This window comes from Camelus dromedarius, chromosome 9, assembly GCF_036321535.1.
Source record: "Camelus dromedarius isolate mCamDro1 chromosome 9, mCamDro1.pat, whole genome shotgun sequence".
Classification (NCBI taxonomy): domain Eukaryota; kingdom Metazoa; phylum Chordata; class Mammalia; order Artiodactyla; family Camelidae; genus Camelus; species Camelus dromedarius.
The window spans coordinates 76,355,270-76,378,112 of record NC_087444.1 but is presented as its reverse complement, the minus strand read 5'-3'; the positions used below and the strand labels follow the sequence as shown (position 1 = coordinate 76,378,112).

Below are 22,843 nucleotides of genomic sequence, written 5' to 3'. Positions count from 1 at the left end.
CAATTTCTTTCCATGGAGGAATCAAGCATCATACCTGGGGAGACTACATGCTTATAATTTGTACCTGAGTTATTCCCTCCACACTATTCCAGAATTTGTAATACAAACAGCACAGCAGTGTTTTTCAGACTCTGACTTCCACTAATATACAAAAATTAAACAGTAAATTTGAAGATTAATTGGCTTTATTCAATGATTCATGACTTGATCATCATGTCTACTCATGAATAGAAAGGTTCTCAAGGAGCTGTGTAATTTTGAATACTTTTATAGAGACAAAGTGGGTAAGACAAACTTATTGGTAAAAAAAAAAATAAAAAGGGTTATTTCAGGCCAGGTCTACTAATTTGGGGAGTCGTGGGGCAGGGGTCTTTTCCTGCAGGTTACCTCACTAGTGTTTAATCCAGAAATTGCAGAGTTACTGGTTTAAGATCTCATTCTTGGGAGGGATGAAACTTCAGTTAAGACTGGGTTTGCTGGGGCGAGGGTATAGCTCAGTGGTAGAGCACATGCTTCGCATGCAGGGGGTCCTGGGTTCAATCCCCAGTACTTACATTAAAAAAAAAAGACATGACTTGGATTGCTGTACTGGGGGCAAGTGACTCTGCCTTGGACTTGTTACTTCTTGTTCGTACCCCCTGAAACCTGCCACCCACTCATGAATATGCACCATATGAATATATTTCTTCATGTCCTTTTTTGTGCCCAAATAAAAGCTGTGGTATACACCTTGATTTACATGAAGTGAAAATAGGAATATAGTAAACATACAAAAAATACTAGAATATAAAAGAACTTTCCAGAAATCAGATTTTAAAATAGGACAATCACTTTTGTGCTTGGAGTGCTCAGCGAAATAGTTTGAAAAGATCAATGTTCTCGAGTTTCCATTTAAGAACAAACAATATACAATGGCAACCATTTTTAGTTTCATAGATAACTAGGAGAGTTATAAAGGCACTCCTCAAACATTTTGTTGCTCATTTACACTTTTCTGCAATTCACTGGAATAAGATGGAACCTGCCCCAATGCTGGGTTTGGATATTGAGACTGATATTAACCAAAGTGTTAAGAGAGTTTATTACCTACTAACGCTTTCTGTGGGAAGCAGGGCAGACTTACATGCTCATCCAAAAATGGCTTGAGAGAATAGGGATGGTGAGCGGCTTGGTGTGTTATGGTGGGTACTGGATGGGCGGGGGGGAGGGTACCTGCTTATGGCTTGAACTTTTCAGCCGGTTCTAAAGGAGGGAGCTTCAAGCTTTTTTTTTTTTCTAAATCAACTTGGCCACATACGCAGAATAGGCAAATGCTGTCAGGAGGCTTAAAATGTGGGAAATTATTGGAGAAAACCCCAACATTATTTATGCTAATAATTTACTACATTCCTTTTCCTGCTGCACACATAAGGCTTATTGTACGATCTGGTTGTTGAAAATGCTTATAAATGCTATTTTCATAAATTCCTAAGGTATTTTTACACTAGTTGAATGAAAATTAATGTTTGGAAATGTTTACTGCATAATAAATATTACTAATTTTACTAGAAGTGCAGTTTCCCAAAGGTTATTAAAATACTGATTTCAAATAATGTATTATGTTACCCAGTTGCTTTTCAACTATAGCAAAATTTCTTTATTTCTTTTTAATATAATTCTTCCCTACTGCTATTTTTTCTTCCACACATTGTGACGTAGGTTATTTATTTATTTATATATTTTTCTCTCTTTCACACCAAGGCATACATAAATCAGTGTGTTGTTTGGAGACTTCTGAGACATGGAAATGCACATAAGTCAATGACAGGCAGAAAGCAGGTGCCCTATGAACATGAAAAAGAGGGTTCCAGCAGGTCTTTTTTTCTAATTGAAGCAGAGTTGATTTACAATGTGTTATTTTCTGATGTACAGCATAGTGATTCAGTTATATAATTTTTCATATTCTTTTTCATTATATGTTACTACAAGATATTGACTACAGTTCCCTGTGCTATACAGTAGGACCTTGTTATTTATTCCTTTAGGTCTCTATTCAGTGGAAGAACTGGAACGACACGAGGTGGTGAAATGAATCTCTTCATGTGGGAGTTGGCTGTGGTCAGGTGCTTGAGAATCAAGTGGGTGGAAGTTAACAGGCATGCAGTGAAGTAAAAGAAAATACAATGAGGAATAAGATGGGAAGTCCCCAAGCTTCCAACTACAGTTTGTGACAAGGAGATAATCTCCACTGCCAAATGGCTGAAGGCTACTCTACTACTTCCCAAGGCTATAGTCACATTCAGAGCTGGCAGAAATTGCAGGGAAAATGAGGTTTGTGCTACTTTCACGATGGCAACCGACACCCAACATCCTCCACTTAGAATTTGTTATCATCTCAAATAATAGATTTCCTTTTCAGACTCATTTCCATTAAATGTTACTACAAGAAATTGAATATAGTTCCCTGTGCTACACAGTAGGTCCTTGTTGTTTATCTATTTTATATATAGTAATGAGTGTCTATTAACCCCCAACACATAATTTATCCCTCCCCACCCTTTCCACTTTGGTAACCATAACTTGTTTTCTATGTCCGTGAGTCTGTTTTTGGTTTGTAAATAGAATTTGAATCTCTACGTCATTTGTAAAGGAAGCTTAAAATGGATTAACCCTAGATTTAGTAAATTTTCAGTATTTTTATCTTATTTAGGAACAAACTAGATATTTACTGACTACCAGTCATTTAACTTACCATAGCAAAAGTGTAAGATTTCATATTGCCAAACAGATTTGGGAAAGCTATTTAAAAAGTTTACCTCGAAACTTTTATCTTATACATATCCATTCAACTCACTTGTTTTCAAGTGATGTTTTGGTAACTCACAAAAAAATGTATCATACCAAGTTATTTTTCTTGCTGACAATTTTGTGACACAGGTAACATAAACTTAACAAATCAATAAGCCCAGGTAGAATAAAAACTATATGCCTGCATTATTTTGAGTTTTGACAGCTCCAAGAACATGCCTTTTTAAATTAAACCACAAACTTACACTAGCTTTCGTTTACTAAAATTTAATTCTAGACCACATGAACTAGAAAAACATTTTAGTTAACTTTCTGTTATATTTCTTTAATTCGTAAGTGCTTTTTCGTTTTTTAAGCCAGTGAAATAGAATTCTTTTACAACTTAATTTTAGCTATACCATCCAGAAGTAGAAAAGGAAAGTAATAGCCCACATCTCCAAGACATATATACCCATATATAGAAACAGACAGGTGCCCACAGAAAACATAGTTTACTTTTAAACTTAAGCAGATTTCAAATGTGAACTCAAGAGAATGGTTAGATCCAAATTCTGTTTGCCTGTTGTAAAGGTTTTTTTATGAGCAGGCAGTGTTTCTGGATCCAACCACTGCCACATTTCAACCTCGCTGGGAGACTCAAATCCCCATACCCCGGAATTGCTTCAGTCTCACCAGTAGGACAGGAGAGCAACTTGTGTACAAAAATACTTTTTATTTACACCATTTCCACCTTAAGATAAAATATGTTCGCTTTCGACATAATTGAATCACACAACTGGAAGCTTTTACCTTAAAACTGTTACAGACAGTAATAAGCAGGTAAAGGTACAAGGAAGCACCATCCCCTCCCCACCCCTGCCCCGCCCCCTGCCCCGCCCACGGGCTCCCCCTCATCGCCCCGCCCCCGCTAGTATCGCTCCGCCCGGACCCCACCCCGGAAGTCCCGCCTCTAACTCCGCGCGCGCAGTTTCTTCCGGAACCGGAAGCAGAGAGCGCCGAGTGAAGGTCGTACTGCGGAGGGTAAGTTTCTCTTTTATAATGGGAGTTTGTGCTGCGCTGTCCCCGTTATTCTATACCCTCAGGGTTTTGAGAGTCATTACGAACCTAAAGTCCCCACACCCGCTCCTGTATCCCAGGTGAATCCAGACGTCGCTGTGCTGGGTCCAGGGTCGTTTCTCTTTGGCTTTCAAATTTCTCTGAGGCTGTTCCCGTCTTTCGGGTTTTCCGGCCTTCAGTCCACGTAGACACCACCTTTAGCGGTGTTTCCTTCATGGAACCCTTCACTGACTTCCGCCCCCGCCCGTTTAACGTCCTCTTCCGCGAGGTGGTCTCGCGCCCCCAGCCTAGCCCTCTCGGCCCCAGGGGGGCGGCCGCCCCTCTCCCGTGAGGCCCCGTCCTCTCCCGGGTCTCAGGACTCTGGGGAGCCCAGCCCTCTCCTGAGACCCCCTCCCTCCCAGCTCCTCTGTCCTCGTGTCCTCCTCAGGGCTGTCCTGCTCCGCGGGCCTCCCCTTTGTATTCAGCCCTTCCTGCACGCCTCCGCATGGTGGGGGTGACTTGGCCACCCTGTGACACCCAGTGCTCTTCCGTCCCAACTTGAACCCTGCTGGAAAATGGTCTCTTCTGGTAGGAGGACATCTTATTCTGTCTCCATACCTGTAAATACGTGGGCGAGCTGTGGGGCCCAAACTCAATGATATTTAAGGGTGTGGGTTTTGTCTAGCAAAAGTCCCACTTGGGGAGAACAAAATTACTCAAGACTGTCAAATCAAGAGAGTGAGAGGGAGCCAGAGACCAAATCCCCGAGCTCCTCCAAAGCTCTCATTTATTGAGAATAATTAAACAAACGATTAAAGTAAAATAAATACATCATAGGAATAGCAACGGGTATGGTGCAGGTGCAGGGATACAGATTAACAGCTTCATGGAAAACAAACAATCTGAACCTATGTATTGGAAAAAGTTATAATAGTACAGGAGCTAGAGAGAATACAATTGATAACAGTAAGTATCCAGGCAGGCACAAAGACCTTACAAAGATCAAACTTGCATACATCAATGAAATGTAAAAGTTCAGCAAGTACGTGAACAGGCATAGGACGTAAACTTTCCAAAGAGATAGATATGGTTATATTAAACTCTAAGCAGTAATGAGAAAGGCCACAATGTCCCTTTTTAAGGGACTAGATAAGAGCGGTTGATTCTAGAAACCAGACCACAATAAAGTCTCCATAAATGATCAATGACTATCTTGGCAGGTGAAGCAAGCCCAGCTGTTTCCAGCCAAGGGCGAAGGTCATGGCTTTCCATGAGTGTTAGCAGCCTTACACTGTACACCTATGCCTCTGATAAGTGAAGCACGTCCTGCTGGTTAGAGCAAGGGACAGTTTATGGTTTTCCATATGCAAAAGCAGCCCTTAATCTATGACCTCGAACTATGCAGGCAAAGCATGTTTTTGCTTCTTAGGGCAAGACAGATTGTAGCAGCTTTTTGCTGGCAAAGCAGCTTTAAAGCTTATTAACCCATTCTGCTAGCAAGGCAGTTTTAAAGTTTATTAATCCAAGTTTGTGCTCCCATGTACGGGGCCCCAGGTGATTCCAGTCTGGGTCCCTCACTGAGCATCCTGACTTTGAGTCCTCCCATCCTGAGGGCTGGGATCTGGGGGTGGGGGTGGGGGGCTCTGCGTGGGGATGGATCAGGGCCTGGTCTGTGACCTGAAGGGGGCTGTCAGGTCCAGCTGAGGCGCCCACTGCTGCCGTGTAGGGGAGGGGCTCACCAGGAGGGGAGGGTGATCTGAGGACAGTGTGGGGAAACTCCTTTGTTGGTGTGTGTGTGGAGTTTCCTGTCCCGAGTCCCTCCTGTGACAGTGGGCAGCAGAGGACTGTCTGTTCCATGTGGTGAGGTCTCCCCTGTGTGTGTGTGGTTGTGGCACAGGGAGGGCTGTGTTGATTCTCAACATTAAGCAGCATCTTCTCAACGTTTAAGATAGACTCATGTTCCCTGAGAAAGCCCAGAAGAGGAGGAAGAGGACAGAAAAGGAGTCAGGAATGGCTCTTTCTCAGGTAAAGTCCTATTCTCACTGGATTCTCAATGTGTCCTTCCTGAAATGCCCTTCTTTGGACTCGCTAATCCTGTCTGACTCTGCAGTGTCCTGCCTGACACTTGTGCATTCACAGTCACCCAGGACCCTCCTTCAGTGCCTGTCTCAGTGCCTATATGCAAAGGGTTATTTCTGAGCATTCTGTTCTGTTCCATTGGTTTATGTGTCTGTTTATATCAGTACCACACCATCTTGAATACTTTTGTAATATGTTTTGAAATCTAAAAAGGAGAGGTATTCATCTTTCTTCTTTTTCAAGAGCCTTTTGGCAGTTTGTGCTCACTTGATTCTCTGTGACTTTTAGCATGATTTTCTATTTCTGAAAAAATTGCCATTGGAATTTTGATAGGGATTCTATTGAAACTGTAGAACACTTTGGGTAGTTGGGACCTTTAAAGAGCTTTAAGTCTTCCATGAGTACAGGATGACAGGATATTTTTCTTTCTTTTTGAATGCTTCCCCCCCCCCCCCAATTTATTTATTTTTTTAAATGCACGTACTGGGGCTAGAAGCCAGGACCTCGTGCATGCTAAGCACGTACTCTACCACTGAGCTATGCCCCATTCCATCCAGGTGATGTCTTTCCGTTTATTTGTATTTGTGGATTTCTTTTAGCAGTGTTTAATAGTTTTCAGTATATAAGTCTTTCACCTCCTTTGCTGATTTATTCCTAAGTGTTTCATTCTTTTTGTAATGCTGTAGTAGATAGGATTGTTTTCCAATTGTCTTGACATTCCTCATTGTGTATAGAGATGCAACTGATTTTTGCATGTTGATTTTGTATCCTGCAACTTTCTAAAATTGTTTTTTGGATGTAGCAGTTTTCTTGTGGAATATTTACAGTTTGTACATGTAAAAACCTTGTTATCTAGGAAATAAGATAATTTTTCTTTTTCAGGTTTTGATAACTTTGATTTCTGTCTTTAATTGCTATGGCTAGGAGTTTCAGTATTTTGCTGAACAGTCATGCAAAATGTGCATCCAGCCTTCTTGCTGATCACAGAATTAAAGCTTTCTCCATTTAGTATGATGTTAGCTGTATTTTTTTCATATATACTGTTTGTTATGTTGAGATAGTTTATTGTTCCTAGTTTGTCGAGTGTTTATATCTTGAAAGATTGTTGAATTTTATCAGATGCTTTTTTTGCGACAACTCTAATGATAATATTTGTTTTGTTTTGTTTTACTTTATTCCGTTAACTTCGTTGTATCACACTAATTGAGTTTTGTGCCCTGAGTCATCCTTGCCACATAAGAATGAAGCCCACTTGGTCATGACATCAGATCTTTTTAATGTGCTGTTGAAGTGCTTTGCTAGTATTTTGTTAAGGATTTTGCATCAGTATTCATTAGGGATTTTGCTTTCTGGTTTTCCTGTGTTCTTATGTGTGTGAGTTTGATATCAGAATCATGCCGGTTCCACAGAATGAATTTGCCAGTGTTTTCTCTTCAACTCCTTGTAAGATATTTATCAGGATCAGAGGTAATTCTTTTGTAAATATTAGGTAGAATTCTGCAGTGAAGACATCTGGTCCTGAGTTTCTCTTTGTTTGAGGTTTTTGATTGCTACTTGAATCTCTCTAGTTATAATTCTGTTCAAGTTTTTTATTTCTTAATGATTAAGGCTTAGTAGGTTGTATGTTTGTATGAAATTATGTGTATCCTTCTAAACCGTGTAATATGTGGTCATTATTGTTCACAGTATTCCCTTATAATCCTGTAAAATAATTTTTTACAGCAATTGCAATTTCTTTTCTTTCATATTTGTTTTTCTTTATTTGTATCTTCTTTGTTTTTTCCTTAGTCTAGCTGAGGGTTTTTCAGTTTAATGTTTTCAAAACACCAACTCTTGGTTTGCTGATTTTTATATTTTTCTACTTTCTATTTCATTTATCTTTGGACTAATGTTTCTTATTTACTTCTGCTAAATTTGAATTTATTCTTTTTTTCTGATTCCTTGAGATATAAAATTGACTTCTGATTTGAGATCTTTTTTCTTTTTTATTGTAAGCATTTGGTAGTGTAGACTTCCCTTTTATTTAGTACAGCCTTCACTGTGTATTAATAATTTTGTATGTTTTACTTTTGTTTTCATCCAGATATTTAAAAATTCCCTTGTGGTTTCTTCTTTGACCCATTGGTTTAAGAATTAGTTGTTATTTTCCACATCTTGGGAGATTTTTTTTTCCCCACCTACTGTTTATTTTGTTTCAGTTGATTGTGTTTGAAAACATGCTTTGTATGACCTCAGTCTCTTTAAAGTGTTAAGATTTGTTTGTGGCCTAACCCGTGCTCTGTCGTGAAGAATGCTTCACGTGCTGGAGAAGCACGTGTTTTCTGCTGTTGGGTGGAGTGATCTGTACCTGTCTGTTAGGTATATTTGGTCTATAGTGTTGTTCAAGTCCTCTGCTTTCTTACTGATCTTCTGTTTGGTTCCAACCGTGAGTAAAACCGGGGTGTTGAAGTATCATACAGTTACTGTGGTACTCTCTCTTCATTTCCATTAAGATTTCATTTCTGGGGGAGAGCTAATGTTAGATGTACATATATTTATTTGTTATGTCATCTTGGTGATTTGAACTTTTTATCATTTTAGATTTTTTTTTCTGCTGTGTCAGTTTTTATCTTTGGTTCATTTTCTCTGATATTATGCAGTCACCTCGGCTCTGATGAGGATATAGTATCTTTTCCATCCTTTCACTTTTAGCCTTTCCATCTCCTTACGTTTGTGAATGTTCGCAGTTCCAACTTTCTGACACCCTCTGTTTGTGTCTCACACTCTCTCTGTGTCTCTCACCCTCTGTGTCTCCTCCTGTTACTTCCGCTCATGCTCCCCACTCAGGCACCTTGTTCGGTGGTGAAAGGCGGGAGCCCTGGCCAACCCCCTTCCCTCCACTGTAATTTCAGAGGGAATCGGTTGAGCGTTTCCTTCTGATCATGACGTTTGGTGAAATGTTGTTGCTTAATTACAGTGTATTTTTTCCCATGTTTTTTTGTCATGACTTTTAATTCTCCAGTAGGTTTTTAACTTTACTATTGTAATATTATTTTAATCTGTTAAAATAATGTATAATAGTAATAACTTTATGAATTTCAAAATTTTATTACTGGAGAAAATAAAGATCGTCTTTGGCTTTTGTTAATGCCTATCTGTGTAAATTTAAATGGATAAATTTGTATTTATATTTCTGAATATAGTTATTTTGTTGAGATTGGAGTTTAAGTATTCTATTTTTTCACACCTGTGCCATTTTTCTTTTACTAGCTTCCTATCAAATCATGGTGACAAACTAAATTTGGTACAGTTGATACATTTTCTTTGTCTGAAAGCTGCTGAAATACACATGAATAAAAATGATAATAAAAAATCTTCAGGGGACCACTCCTCATTTCAGTCAGTTTTGTATTGATGTGTGTGTGGATGTGCAAGTCCATGGTTTATATGAATAACATCTTAACTTCAAAATTATATCTTTTGCAGTTGAAGTTGTATCTTCAATATATTCTTTGGCCATGAATTTTTTTCTACACTGTCATGTTAATGGTTTAACTAGTAATGAGATTACTGACATTTAAGGTCCTCAGTATGTGTTGTGCCCACATACGTAATACCTTTCCATTTCATTCACCTTGAGCTTGTCAGGTTTTCTCAGGGAACCCTCTGTCAATGTAGTTTTAATGCTGTTATTAAACTCTGCTATTTTTTTAGCTTCAGTTCCAGAGCCCAGCCCCCTGAGTTCAGGAGCTTGCTGTGTGACTCCTTGGCTTCTTGACCTAAGTCGAGTTTCTCAGAGTGTCTCTGACATAGGTTTCTTCTCTGTAACGTGGGAACAGGTCCTTCTCTAATGAGCTGTTACGTTGATAACAAGTTCATATGTGTAAAGTCCTTACTTAGAGTAATGTTTGCGTATGGGAGGTGTTCACATTTTTTAGTCATTGCTGTTGTCATCATCATCGCAGCTGAAGTCTTTAATCCTTCCCTAAAGTCTCTGTGGACTTTGTCGTGTCTGAAGACACCGTTCCTACTGCAGCTCATCTAGATATTGACTATCTCAGTGTAGAACATAATATCTAACGCTCCTGCATAGACAACCTGTTCTTGAGTTTTATTTCGATGTCTTTTGTGAATTGTCGTCGACAAAGATGAAAAATCTGTATCAATTCTGGATTTCATAATCTGTTATGAAAAAGCATAAGAAATTAAAATCAGAGACATACAATTTGCTCCAAATCAGAACACAGACCTTCAAGCCTTACCCCTTTCTTCTCTTCTCAGTTTGTGTGAAGGTAAGGACTCCACTCATGGCCCCTTGGTGAAATGTGTTTTCATCTCAGGGACAGTTGACCTTCGAGGACGTGGCCATCAAGTTCTCACAGGAGGAGTGGGAGTGCCTGGACGCTGCTCAGAGGGCCTTGTACAGGGACGTGATGTTGGAGACCTACAGGAACCTACTCTCCCTGGGTGAGAGAACTCCCCTTTAGAAGCTGGGTGTGTTTGCATTTTCTCTGTGTGCCTTTCGGGAGCCCCTGTTCTGTTTGGCTGATCTGAAAGCCCTGTTGACTCAGACATGACGTGGTATGACGAGTTTCTTCTGACCCTTTCTTCAGATAATCTGCTGAATTTCATGTTGCATAAGGGGTTGTCCTGGAGCTTAATTATGTATGAAGCTTAATGGCAAACGTTAAAAAAAAGCAACACTTAATTTCCTGTTGTCTAACCTTTGCTTTTGACTCAGTATTTCTAGGAAGAGCGCTAAATACCTGCATATCACACTGTCCCCTCTGCATTTAGAAGGCGGCAACCAGTAGATGAATATGTGAAACACTTTTCCAGACTCACCTGTAACGTCCTCTCTCCTCAGCTGAGCAGAGAGCTGGGATTCCAGAAAAGACACAGTACTTCGCATTTCTTCCTTCTGATGAACAGGAATTTCTCTTTCTGATCTGAATATTGTCTCCATTTTACAGCAAGAGAAAAGAGCCCTGTACTGTGAAAAGTGAGGTGAAAATAGAAAAAAAAAAACGCAATGAATGAGGATGTATGGAAAGTATGAACATAGGTGGGATCTCAGAAGGGCAGAGGGGAAGCCACACATTACTAGTGTTTGGGAACCTCTTCTCACGGTGGAGAGTTCGATGGGAAAACAGAAGTTTATTTATCGAAAACTCTTCAAGGAAAGTTTTCTTCTCTCAGAGTTACCACTCGTCCTTCCACATGTGAAATGTATTTTTTCATTCTCCGGTGGTGCTCCAGCTCCTATAGAGACAAAGGCGAAGTCTTTTTCCTGATCTACATGCTGCCATCTGGCTTCTGTGAACTTGTTTTTTGACTTTGAGGAGCATGAGGTGGGCTGTTGTATTGGGGTCTCCTGCCTCCTTCATCTCTGCTTCTGGACTTGATCCTGTGGGATGCTCAGTTCTTAGTCCACAGAGATCAGGAGACCAGCCCCCGAGCCTGTCCAGGTTTGGTCCCGGACTTGGAAGATGTAATCAGAAGATGAGAAAACACTGGCTGCTCTTTGATTCCATCTGGCACCTCAGACCTGTGTGGAGCTGCCTCAGGCCCTGTCTGCTTGTTTACATCCCTCAGCCATTTCTTTTTTTCTGCTTTTCCCACACAGTTCAGGGCTGTTGTAACAGCCAGCTGGATTGGATCTTCTGTAATTGTTACTTAGGATGAGTATAGGGACAGTGGACAAAGAGATCCTCATTCTTAGCCTGCATCCCTCGGAGGGTGAACATGTGCTTTCTCTTTGTTAAGCACTTAAGCAAGTATTGACATCTTGGCAGTATTGACTTCCAGTCCGTGGAGCCTGGGGTTCCTTTGCATTTATTTATATCTTTTCTGATGTTTTTCTGAAGCCTTTTTAGTTTACAGTGTACCATTCTTTCCCTTCTTATGCCCAAGTATTTGATTTTATATTTTTCATTCTTTTGTATGTGGAGTTATTTTCTGAATTTTTTTGTTTGTTCATTGTTAATGTTTAGAAACTCAATTGATTTTTGCATATAGATTTAATATCCTATAATTTTTTGGAATTCTTTTGGCATTTCTAGAAGGTTATTTTTTTCCCCAGAATCTTGAAGAGTTTTCTACATAATTAGATCATGTCGATTGTAAACAGATAATTTTGCTTTCTTCTGCTATTGAGATACCTATTAGCTCTTTTTCTGCCTACATGGTCTTTATTTTTTTTAAGTTTATTTTCGTATATTCTTTTTAATGGAGGTGCTGGAGATTGAACCCAGGACCTCATGCATGGTAAGCTTGATTTTACCACTGAGTTACATACATCGTTCCCTCGCTTCCCCTGTCCCTGCCCCCTGCGCCTCTGTGTTCTTGCCCAGACTTCCAGTAATACGTTTTTTTAGAAATAGAGCATGCATCCTTGTCTTGTTCCTGACCTTACAGGAAAAGCTTTCATTCTTTCACCACTGAGTGTAATGAGAGCTCTGAGGAGCTGCTCCTTTGAACCACGGTTTTCAACAGAGTCTTATACCTTTTCCTAACAGAGAACATTCATCAAACATGATGTCGAGCCTGAGTTCTTGTGCCCAATGCACTGTGAGTCCAGACAAGCCTTAGGTTCAGAGTTTGGAGCAGAGATACGTTTCTTAGTTGAGGAGGCGCCAACCTGGATGATGGAGACCTAGCCTTGTCTCAGCTCCATCTCGCTGGCTGGATGGGATGTAAGATTTTTCAAGGCAAAAGGAGAAAGGGGAAGAGAGTGTCTGGGATCCCAGCTTTCTCGTAAAACTGCAGCTGCAGGCTTTAGGACCACGCTGGGACTTCCTTCATGATTATTCTGTATGATCCTATAAAACAAGCTTCTAAATCCCGGTCTTGTGGTCCCTTAACTTCTTTCTGGGAGAGGGCGCTCTGTTTTATTATTGTATTATTTAATTATTTTATTTTGATGGGGGTGGGTAATTAGGTTTATTTATTTTTAGAGGAGGTACTGGGGATTGAACCCAGGACCTTGTGCGTGCTAAGCACGCGCTCTGCCACTGAGCTGTACCCTCCACCTGAGAGAGCAAAAGTGATGGTGGAGGCAGTTTGTTATTCACTTAGAACTGATGTGATGGGTTAAGTATTTCAGTTCTCTGTTGACCTTCTGGGTATCATCAACTTTTTAAACCTCTGGGCCATTTGGTTGAAGCCACAGTTTGGGGTCATAGATAGAGGCATTGGTTTACACTACCAATCATGGAAAAGATTATCCTGGACTTGATTTTCCTTTCTTTCTGCAGTCCCTCACTGCCCTAATAGTGGATCTGCTCTTTGGATCTCAGGGAAGGTCTAGGAGACTAAAGCCTTTTCTCCAAACAGGAAATGGGCGATGTGGAAAGGCTTTTGTACCCAGCAGGGCCCCTCAGGGTCCCACTCCATTTCCATCCCTTCTTTACTTTGATGTTTCTCAGTCTTGAGGGGAACAGCTGTGGGACAAAAAGGGAATATGATTTTAGATAATGAGGATGATCAGACTCAGCAAGGGAGCTCGGATTTAGAGGGATTCACTTTCAAAATCATGGGCTCCTACTTTACCATTGATATGATTTCTTTGTATCTGCACGTGTGTGAGCAGAAGAAACTCATCCATCTCCTTTTGATGGCCTCCTAGTTTTTCCTTCTGGTTTCTCTAAGAACATTCTTACAGAATCTCCTGGAATAGAACGTATGTTTTTCTTGAATATATGCATGAAAAGGGAACTTACGTAATATTTAGTAAGTAGTGTAACAGATGTAATCCTGTTTCTCCCTACAACATCTGGGTCTCTAACTTCTTACATCTCTTGATTCTGTTGCATACCTATAGTTAAAAATGGCACATTATCATGCTACTTGCTATATCAATTCATCTTTTCTCTCGAGGTCAGTACGTTAGGTGCAGGCGTGAATGATGCAGTTACAGGCACACAGACGCGCAGTCCCAGGCTGTGCTCCCACGTGTGCGTGTGCCCCGTGCTCCACTCAGACCCTCTCTCCGTCCTGACCTTTCCTTACACGGCACCTGGATGTGGATGGAAACACGGTTATTCGTTAGCACATTTAAGTTGTTCTCCTGAACTTCCCAGTTTCCACATCCCTCCCTCAGCCATCCCTCCACCTTCCACATGACTCAGTATAAAAATGACCCCTCTTACTTGGCCTTGGGAATCTGCTAGAACTGCTTTATATTCTGACTGTTGCTTGTTAGCAGTTATGTTCATTTATTTACCACTCCCAGATTAGCTTCAACATCATGTGCTGTTTTGCATACCTTAATATGTATATCTTAATAAAGTAGTTCATTTAAAAACAGGGGAAAAAATGACGACTCTTCATCCATTGATCACCTTTCTCAGGACACGGCCTAAATCACCGTGTGCAGCCGTGATGACTCAGAGACCATTTCCAGGAGGGGTGGCTGAATAACTGTATTAGTCACACTGCTCGCCTCTTCTTGCATCTCCCTGAACGTTTTATTTCTAAACTCCCACTTCTGTTGTAATATTTTCTTTTCTGTACTGTCTGATTAGCAGTTATGCTTAAGAATCTTGTTCAGTCTGTCTGTCAGGGTTCACGTCTGGGTCCTCTCCCTGCTTTCTGTGTCCCCTGGGGTGGTGTACGTAGTCTGAGTCTGCTGCCCTGATTTAGAAAATCGTGTTAATTGACTTCAAGCCATTGAAAAGAAATGAGTGCTGTCGGATTGCTTAAAATATTGGGCGGTTCATAGTAAAGACTAAGAAGGTACTTTTGTATAAAAAAGATAATATTCTGTCAGGTTTTTTATATCCCTTTTTCCTCACTATATGTTGTATGCTTTTGCAATTTTCTCAACACCATTTGGTCTGACCCTAGTTAAAATTTTTAGAGTTCTCACTCTTTTACATACATTTGGAGCCAATAACGTAGATAATTTACAGGCTCTGCGTAAGTTGGGATTGCTCTGTTTATTGGCTGTTGGATAACTGGAGAATGTTTTCTGTATTAATTTTTAATTGTGATTTACAGGTGCTGGTTTTTCAGCATATCTCATGCAGTACAGCTCTTATGCGCTACTGGGTAAGGTTGTAAAGTGCCTTTTCTTTATGGGTGCATAGTTTTATAGCAGATATTGAGAAAAACATTGTGTTTTCTTTTTTTGGTGGGGTAATTAGGTTTATTTATTTATTTACTTTTGGAGGAGGTACTGGGGATTGAACCCAGGACCTTGTGTATGCTGAGTATGTGCTCTACCTCTTGAGCTATACCCTCCTCCTGTTTTCTTAAAAATAGTTTTATAAAATTCTTCATTTTCTCAATCCTATGTAAGTTTTTCAGTTCCAAATAGCCAGTTACCTGTAGTGAGCAGGATACCTGTGGTTCTTTGTCTTGCAGATCTCCCTCCTGTGCGTGTGGTCAAACATTTACAACCCAAAGCGAACAGTAATACAGGAGAAGTATTCCAAACAACAATGTTGAGAAGACCCGAAAGCCATGAAATCAAACGTTTTCACCTCAGGAAAATCGAGGAAAATAAGTATGAGTGTCAGTGGAGAGATGGTGAGAGAAATGACAAAGGAGTGCCTGTAACCCACGAGGAACATCTCACGGGTGGAAGACGTCGACCTGATAGAAGGGATGCAGGAGTCAAGCCCGTGGGAAATAGGCTTGGATTAAGCTTTCAGGATGAGCCGCATATAATTAAAAGTAAAGGGCAAGTTTATGAATGTGATGAGGTTGACAAGTCTACCAGTAGTAGTTCCTCATTTTCACCAGTTCAGAGAATTCTCCCCAGTGTCCAAACCAGTGTTCCTAACACACATGGGAGTGATTTTATGCATCCTTCAGTGAGGATGCAACACCAGAAAGCTCACAGGGAAAGACCTCACAGACGTGACGAGGGTGGGAAAAGCTTTCTCAGGAGCTCTCACCTCACGAGACATCAGATCACCCACCCAGGAGCAAAATTATATCAATGTGATGTGTGTGGTAAAATCTTTGGTCAAAATTCATGCCTTACACGTCATCAGAATGTTCATGCTGCAGAGAAACCTTACAAATGTAGTGAGTGTGGCAAAACCTTTACTCAAAGCTCAAACCTCAGTAGGCATCAGAAAATTCACACAGGAGAGAAATTACATGAATGTGATACATGTGGTAGAGTCTTCACTCAAAAGTCACACCTTAAAATTCATCAGAGGGTTCATACTGGAGAGAAGCCTTACAAATGTAATGAGTGTGGCAAAGTATTTCGTCTATACGGAACCCTTGTAAGTCATCGGAGAGTTCATACAGGTGAGAAACCTTACAAATGTAGTGAGTGTGGCAAGGTCTTTAGTCAAAAACCACATCTCCGTGTTCATTGGAGAATTCATACTGGAGAGAAACCTTTCAAATGTAGTGAGTGTGGCAAGGTCTTCAGTCGCAATTCATGCCTTACAAGTCATCAGAGAATACATTTTGCGAAGAAATCTCCCAAATTGAGTCTGGAAAACCTTTGACTCAGGTCTCAACCCTCACCACACATCAGAAAATCCATGCATGAGACAGACCATAAAAATGTGATATATGTTGGAAGTTTTAAAAATTCAAACTTCAAAATTCACACCTTACTGTTCTTGGGAGAATTCATAGTAGAGAGAAACCATACAAGTTTGAATGTGGCAAAGCTTTTGTGTATTGGGTCTCACCATGAGATGATCCACAATGGAAAGAAATCTTACAAATGTGATGACTTTGTCAGCATGTTCAGTGGAAATTTATACCTTATGATCCACCAAAGAATTCATACTGGAGAGAAACCTTTTAAATGTTAGGAATGTGTCAAGTCCTTCAGTGTGCTTTCAAGCCTAATTTACCATCAGATGATCCACACGAGCGAGAGCCCTTAAAAATGTAATGAATGGGGCGAGGCTTTTAGCGGGCATTCACATCTAAGGCTTCATGAGAAAATTCATATTGGATAGAAGCCTGATAAATGTATTTAGTGTGGTCACGCCTTTAGAAAATGAATTCATTCTGAAACGATTCTTCTCATATGCCACGAATGTGAAAAACCTATACTCAGGGCTCACATCTCACCAATAATCAGATAATCAGCACTGGACAGAAACGTTACACATATGCTAGAGTTTGGAAAACTTTGAGGTTGTGCCTTAAACTCAGGGATCACCAAGTATCTCATGCTTAAAAATTCAGTGACTGTGGCAAAGCTTTAAATTATTGCTTATTCCTCAGTAGATACCGGAAAATTTTTCATGGAGAGAAACCACACAAAGTGTGTGTGGCAAGGATTTTACCCAAAGATCACAAGTTGGGAAACACTGAGCAATACCTTAGAAATGCAGTAAATGTGAAACCTTTACCTTAGGTTCAAATATTAGGCAACAGCACAACTCCATGCTGAAGGAATGCCATGTAGATGTAGGGCTGCAGCTTTATGGAGGGCCTGCGGTGCACTGGACTGCCGAATTCACGTCTTTGAGAGAAACCACACAGAACAATATGTGTGCTAAAGGCTTGTACCTGAGGATCCAGAATGTGGGACATAGAGGATTTATGTCGGAGGACAAGCTTCCAAACGTGATGAATGTTGTAAATTGTTTTCATCAAGTGGTCACGTCTTTGCTGCAATGAGAATTCATACAGGTCAGAAAGTATACAGATAAGCTGAACTTGGAAACACTTTTAAGAAAGTGCATCCGCAGGGGTCACCATAAAACTCATCTTTGGGAGAATCCTTAGGAATGTAATGAACTTGATTCAGTCTTTTGAGGAATACTTAAAACAGACCCCACATCAGTGAATGCATCCTAGGAATAAGTAGTCTTCAGTTCTCTGAGATGAATCGGAGGTCTTACACACTGCAGAATCATTACAAGTCTCAGGATGGTGAAACTTGTGTGTATGATGTGAAAATGTGCCATCATCTTCAGTGTATAAGTGTTAAATTATTTGAGTTTTTTGAAAAGGCAGAATGACTTTATGCCTTTCAACCTGAAGTCTGAAGTCTGTTTAATCTGGTGCCTTCATCACAGGACTTTTATGAGGGTCTTTAGGAAGGTTCAGTAAGAAGGCGCTGATGTCAGTGGGTGTGGTTTATTCACATCCATGTTCCCTGGAAAAATGAGGACCATGAGTTAACAAGTTCAATATTGTGTGAAATAGGAACAGGGTGGGCAGAGAATAATGTAAAACTGTGACATGGCTCATCATGCTTCTGTTCATGGTGCCTTCCATAGGTAAGGGCTGTGGGTTACAATTTTTTTTTTTAATTGGTCTTATTTTTGGAAACCGAAGACAGGGCAGTTATCCTGAGAGGAAATTTTATTCAAAAGAACAAGAATAGGATACGTATGTGCACAGTTCATGTGTAACTGCTGCCATTCCCTTCTGCTGCTCTTTTATTCAGAATGTATCATAGGTGTTTTGTTTTAATTAATAAAATTGAATCACTTTTGTCATAACCCTTGGAGAATCCTCTTCCTTCCACCAACATAGTTTTATCCCGTGTCAGTACTTTGTAACAGAAGCTAACGGTGTACCTTTAGGCTCTCAGGATTTGAAAAGTGGGGTGGGGCTCAGGGGAGATCACCCACTTAAGGTTTGAACATCATTTGGTATCAGAGGAGGAAACCCACAGGCCTTTTTTTTTTTAAATCAGCTTGTCCAGATCATCTGAATAGGAGGAGGTTGTGGTGAGGCATAATAGTTCTCAATACTCAAACATCAAAAAATGGAGTCAGACTCTTGAATAAAACACTGAATGTTTAGTCTTGAAACTCCTGTTTTCTTGGTTAGGAAAGACCACACTTTTCTTCATGCCAATAATTTATTACGTTTCTCTTCCTGCAAAGGATTGTTCAAATGGTTGTCGAAAGTGCTTCAGAAATACTTCGATAAACTGTCTAAGCTATTTTTACTTTAGTTTACTAAAAATGTTTGGAAATGTTTATTAAACAATGTAACTAAATAATTGACTATGAGAGCAATTATCCAAAGACTTAAAATTTTGATTTCAAATTACGATATTAAGATGTTACATGGTTAATTTTATGCTATAATAAAATGTTTTAAATAAATCTTTCCTTAGCATTATTTTCTTTTCCACGCTTATTTCCCATTTTACAACAAGGGTTAAATCTGTGGGTTGTTTTAGGACTTTTGTGATGTGATAATGTACGTATATGAAGTAGGTGCACGTTAAACATGAAGAAAGATAATTCCTTTAGTGCTTTAGTTCATTTTGTAATGGCAAAATGGTGAACTAAAATGTTTTATTTTGGGTTTGGCTACAGTCAGGTGCTTCAAAATCAAGTATGTGGAGTTTAGCAAGCACATAGTGAAGTGAATGAAGTTATATGGGTGAGTGAGAAAGTCCCCAAGGTGACAACTGTAGTTTATGACAAGGAGACACTCTCCATTGCCAAATCATTGGAAGCCATCCTGCCTTTTCCCAGTGATGGATTCACATTCAGAGACAGAGGATTTTGTAGAGAAAATAAGATTTGTGCCATTTCTAGCATGACAACTGACACCCAGTGTCTTCCACTTAGAATTTGTTCCCTACTGAAAATAATAATTCTTCTTTGATAAGTGATCTTAATTTTGAATTCTACTATCACACTTTGTATAAGAGTCACTGTTATTAATGCTTTAATGCATAATACGGATTGAGTTTTCTTCTTGGAAAGATTTACTGATGTTTGTTCTCATATCACAAATGAAGGTGTCCATCGATAAATGAGTGGATAAAGAAGCTGTGGTATATTTATATGATGGACTACTACTCAACCATAAAAAGGAATAAAATAATGCCATTTGCAGCAACATGGATGGACCTGGAGATTGTTATTTATGAAGTAAGCCAGAAAGGGAAAGAAAAATACCGTATGATATCACTCATATGTGGAATCTAAAGAAAGACAAACTTACTTACAAAACAGAAACAGACTCAAAGACATAGGAAACAAACATGGTTATCGGGGGGAAGGGGGTGGGAAGGAATAAATTGGAAGTTCCAGGTTTGCAGTTACTAACTATTATATATAGAATAAACAAGTTTATATTGCATAGTACAGGGAACTATATTCAATACCTTGTAACTTACGGTGAAAAAGAATGAAAATGAATATATGTATGTTCACGTATGACTGAAACATGCTGTACACCAGAACTTGACACAACATTGTAAACAGACTCTACTTCAGTAAAATATATATATATTTTTTACAATGAAGGAACTTAGGACAAAGGCAGGTTTAAGGACTTAATGAATCCCATCTCAGCAGGTGGCTGAATCAGGATATGAAGCCGTCATATCAGGATATAATGTCCTAAGCAAATTATTTCTATTTTTCAACTACTGAATGTAGTTAGTATTTTTGTGTATTCGCCCTTTTAAATGGGTTATCTTCACATGTACTTGTGATTATGGTAACTTCCTATTATGTCTATACAAGCTTACCTCTTTGTTGTGCGTTGCTTTATCAGCTTTACAGATAGAGCATTTTGGCATATTGTATTCCGAAATAGTACAACCATCCTCCAGACACTGTGAGACTCACTAGAGGCTCTTTGTGTTCTGCCCAGGTGAGCACGGCAAGCTGATACTAAAAACTGAGCATGCCTTTCCTTGGCAGTAGTTGTGGGTTCACACTGCAGAGAAGTACCATCACTCAGCCCAGTCCGGTACCCACCATAAGGTGAGCCCATCTCCAGTCTCTGCTCTCTCTAGCCATTTTTGGACCAATTTGGGAGGTCTACCCTGCTCTCCCCAGGAAACCTCATGTGACAAATATTCTAACACTTCAGTGTATGAAGTTCTTAGACCTGACATCCAAACTAAACATTGAGTGGGGCGCCTTCGTTTTCAAAAAAGAAAGCAAAAATGCAAACTAATGAAAAATGTGTTGGAGAGTGAATAGGTGAAATTTCAAGTTTATCTATCAAACAATCCCATTTTTTGTGTTCATACTTAGAGGAAATTCATGAACATTGATCTTTTCCGATTGTTTCTCTGAGCACTCCAAGCACAGAAGGTAGTCTCATTTTAATCCTTATTTTTGAAATTGTATTTCTTCCTATTTTCCATAGTCCTACTATATTTCTATTTTCATTTCATTTAAATATGCAAACCATGGGTCTAATTTCAGCCCTAAAAAAGGCATGTGGAATTATTATCATATGGTGTGTACTGAGGTGTGGAGAGGCAGGTTTTAGGGAGCTTGAGTCTGAAGTTTCACTGCCATGGTATTTTCATTACAGCCACAGAAATAATCAGGTTTACACTATGGAGTTCATAGCTCAAATGTAAATTATGTATGTATATATTTCCAGAATTGTAAGCTGTTTTAAAGCTAACATGGAGAGAAAATCTTTTCTGGGAGTTTTCGAGTATATTTGCCTATTATAAAAAATGTAGGGCAATTGCTACATTAACTTATAAACAGTAATATGGGGTTTTGCATTTGGATCCTCAGAAGGTCGGGGTTTAAAGGGGCAGGCTTTTGCAGAGGAGAAAGAAAGATGGTATCAGGGCGGGGCCTGAGCACCAGACAGCTGCAGGGTTAGGGTCTGAAATCAAGGGGTCTGAGGAGACACAGACTTGCTGGTTGTCACGAGGAGCAGATGTCACCATTAGTCATTTTAGTGCTAGTCTAGATACAAGAAGCAAGATACTGGGTTTGCCAACTGAAAAAAATGCACAGCGTAAAAGTTGAGAATTATGTTTTATTTGGCGGACTTTCTGAGTTCTTGCATCCTGGGCGGCAGTCCCTCACGTAGCTCTGAGAGACTGCTCTGAGGAGGAAGGGAGGGTGGGGGGTGCCAGGATACATACGAATTTTGCAACAAAAACCAGGTAGTCAGTATATCAAAAGATTACTCTTCATTAAAGAGTATAGCTTAGTGGTAGAGTGCATGCTTAGCATGCATGAGGTCCTGGGTTCAATCCCCAGGACTTCCATTTTAAAAGAAAAGAAAATGAAAAACAAAACAGACTTCTCAAGGTCATGAATTCAGCTCTTTGCTAAACATGGGAAGCTGGAAGACTCTCAATTCATTGAAATTATCCCTCTGATATGCAGTCTTAACGATGTAAGGTCAGTATCCTGCTCTTTTCCCTTCCCCGGCCCCTCGGCTGCACCTTTGGCAGTGGCTGCCATGGGTGAGGGCTTATCTAACAGGAAGCCTCTTTTTCTCCATCCTGGGTCCCCTCAGGTTCACTGTCTGGGGCAGTAGTAGTGGCTGATAGCTTGGTGGCCATACCATCTTTTGTTTGCTGATATGGCAGACAACGTTTTTCACTCACAGGTTCATAAAATCTTCTTACCAATATGGCTACTGAGAAATATTGTGTATACAGTGTAATCCGCCTAATAAAGCTCACAAAATTCATTTGAATCCCTGTGTCTTTTTTAAAATGTGGCATAGTTTCTTATATTCATATGTGTGCTACATCAGGACATTCTGCACATTTTTCCTGAAAATATTTTAAATATGCAAATTTCCTTATATAAACATCATCATATTTCAATGGATTCCCATGTCTCTATGGATGAAATATTTCACATGTAGGGATGTGATAATACTTCATAGTTGATGCTATCTCACAGATATTGCCATAAAAATATTGAGGACTGAAATGAAGTTATTGCATATTGGTATTCTAGCTTTACTTCCTTTATGGTTCATATTAAAAAGAATATACCACTTACCAACTGCCCTTATAAGGACTGCAACTTAATTTTTCTTTAGATGTAAATAAATCCCAATGTCTTCTGAAGACTAAATATTTTACAAGCTCTGTTATCCACACTTGTTAGAATTTTCAGAAATAGAAGACAAAGGAAAGTACTAAATTATATAACAATTTGAAAATAAAAAGTGAAACTTTCTAATTATGGTCTTAAACATATAGTCACTTTGAGGTTACGTTATGTTCAGTTACTACATATAAGTATAATTTTATAAAGATTTTTTTCTGAAAGAT

General features: G+C 39.6%; 1 protein-coding gene and 1 non-coding gene across 6 annotated transcripts; both read left to right on the top strand.

Annotated features, from left to right (window-relative positions):
- Positions 1–483: 483 nt before the first annotated feature.
- Positions 484–555, top strand: TRNAA-CGC (transfer RNA alanine (anticodon CGC)). The gene has a single exon. It is a non-coding gene; the product is annotated as a tRNA-Ala (tRNA).
- A 3,204-nt stretch (positions 556–3,759) lies between these two features.
- On the top strand, positions 3,760–18,317 carry LOC135318413 (zinc finger protein 160-like). Of its 5 annotated transcripts, none has more exons than XM_031457055.2 (5): positions 3,760–3,807; positions 5,771–5,847; positions 10,221–10,347; positions 14,881–14,931; positions 15,247–18,317. In XM_031457055.2, exons 2-5 carry the CDS (start codon positions 5,779–5,781, stop codon positions 16,350–16,352), a joined length of 1,353 nt encoding a protein of 450 aa, XP_031312915.1. In that variant the 5' UTR covers positions 3,760–3,807; positions 5,771–5,778; the 3' UTR covers positions 16,353–18,317. The 5 variants fall into 5 exon arrangements, with proteins under 5 accessions (XP_031312915.1, XP_064345866.1, XP_064345868.1 ...); XM_064489796.1 differs by having other exon boundaries at positions 3,762–3,807; positions 5,775–5,847; XM_064489798.1 differs by having other exon boundaries at positions 3,774–3,807; positions 5,775–5,847; positions 10,162–10,347.
- The last annotated feature ends 4,526 nt before the right edge of the window (positions 18,318–22,843 follow it).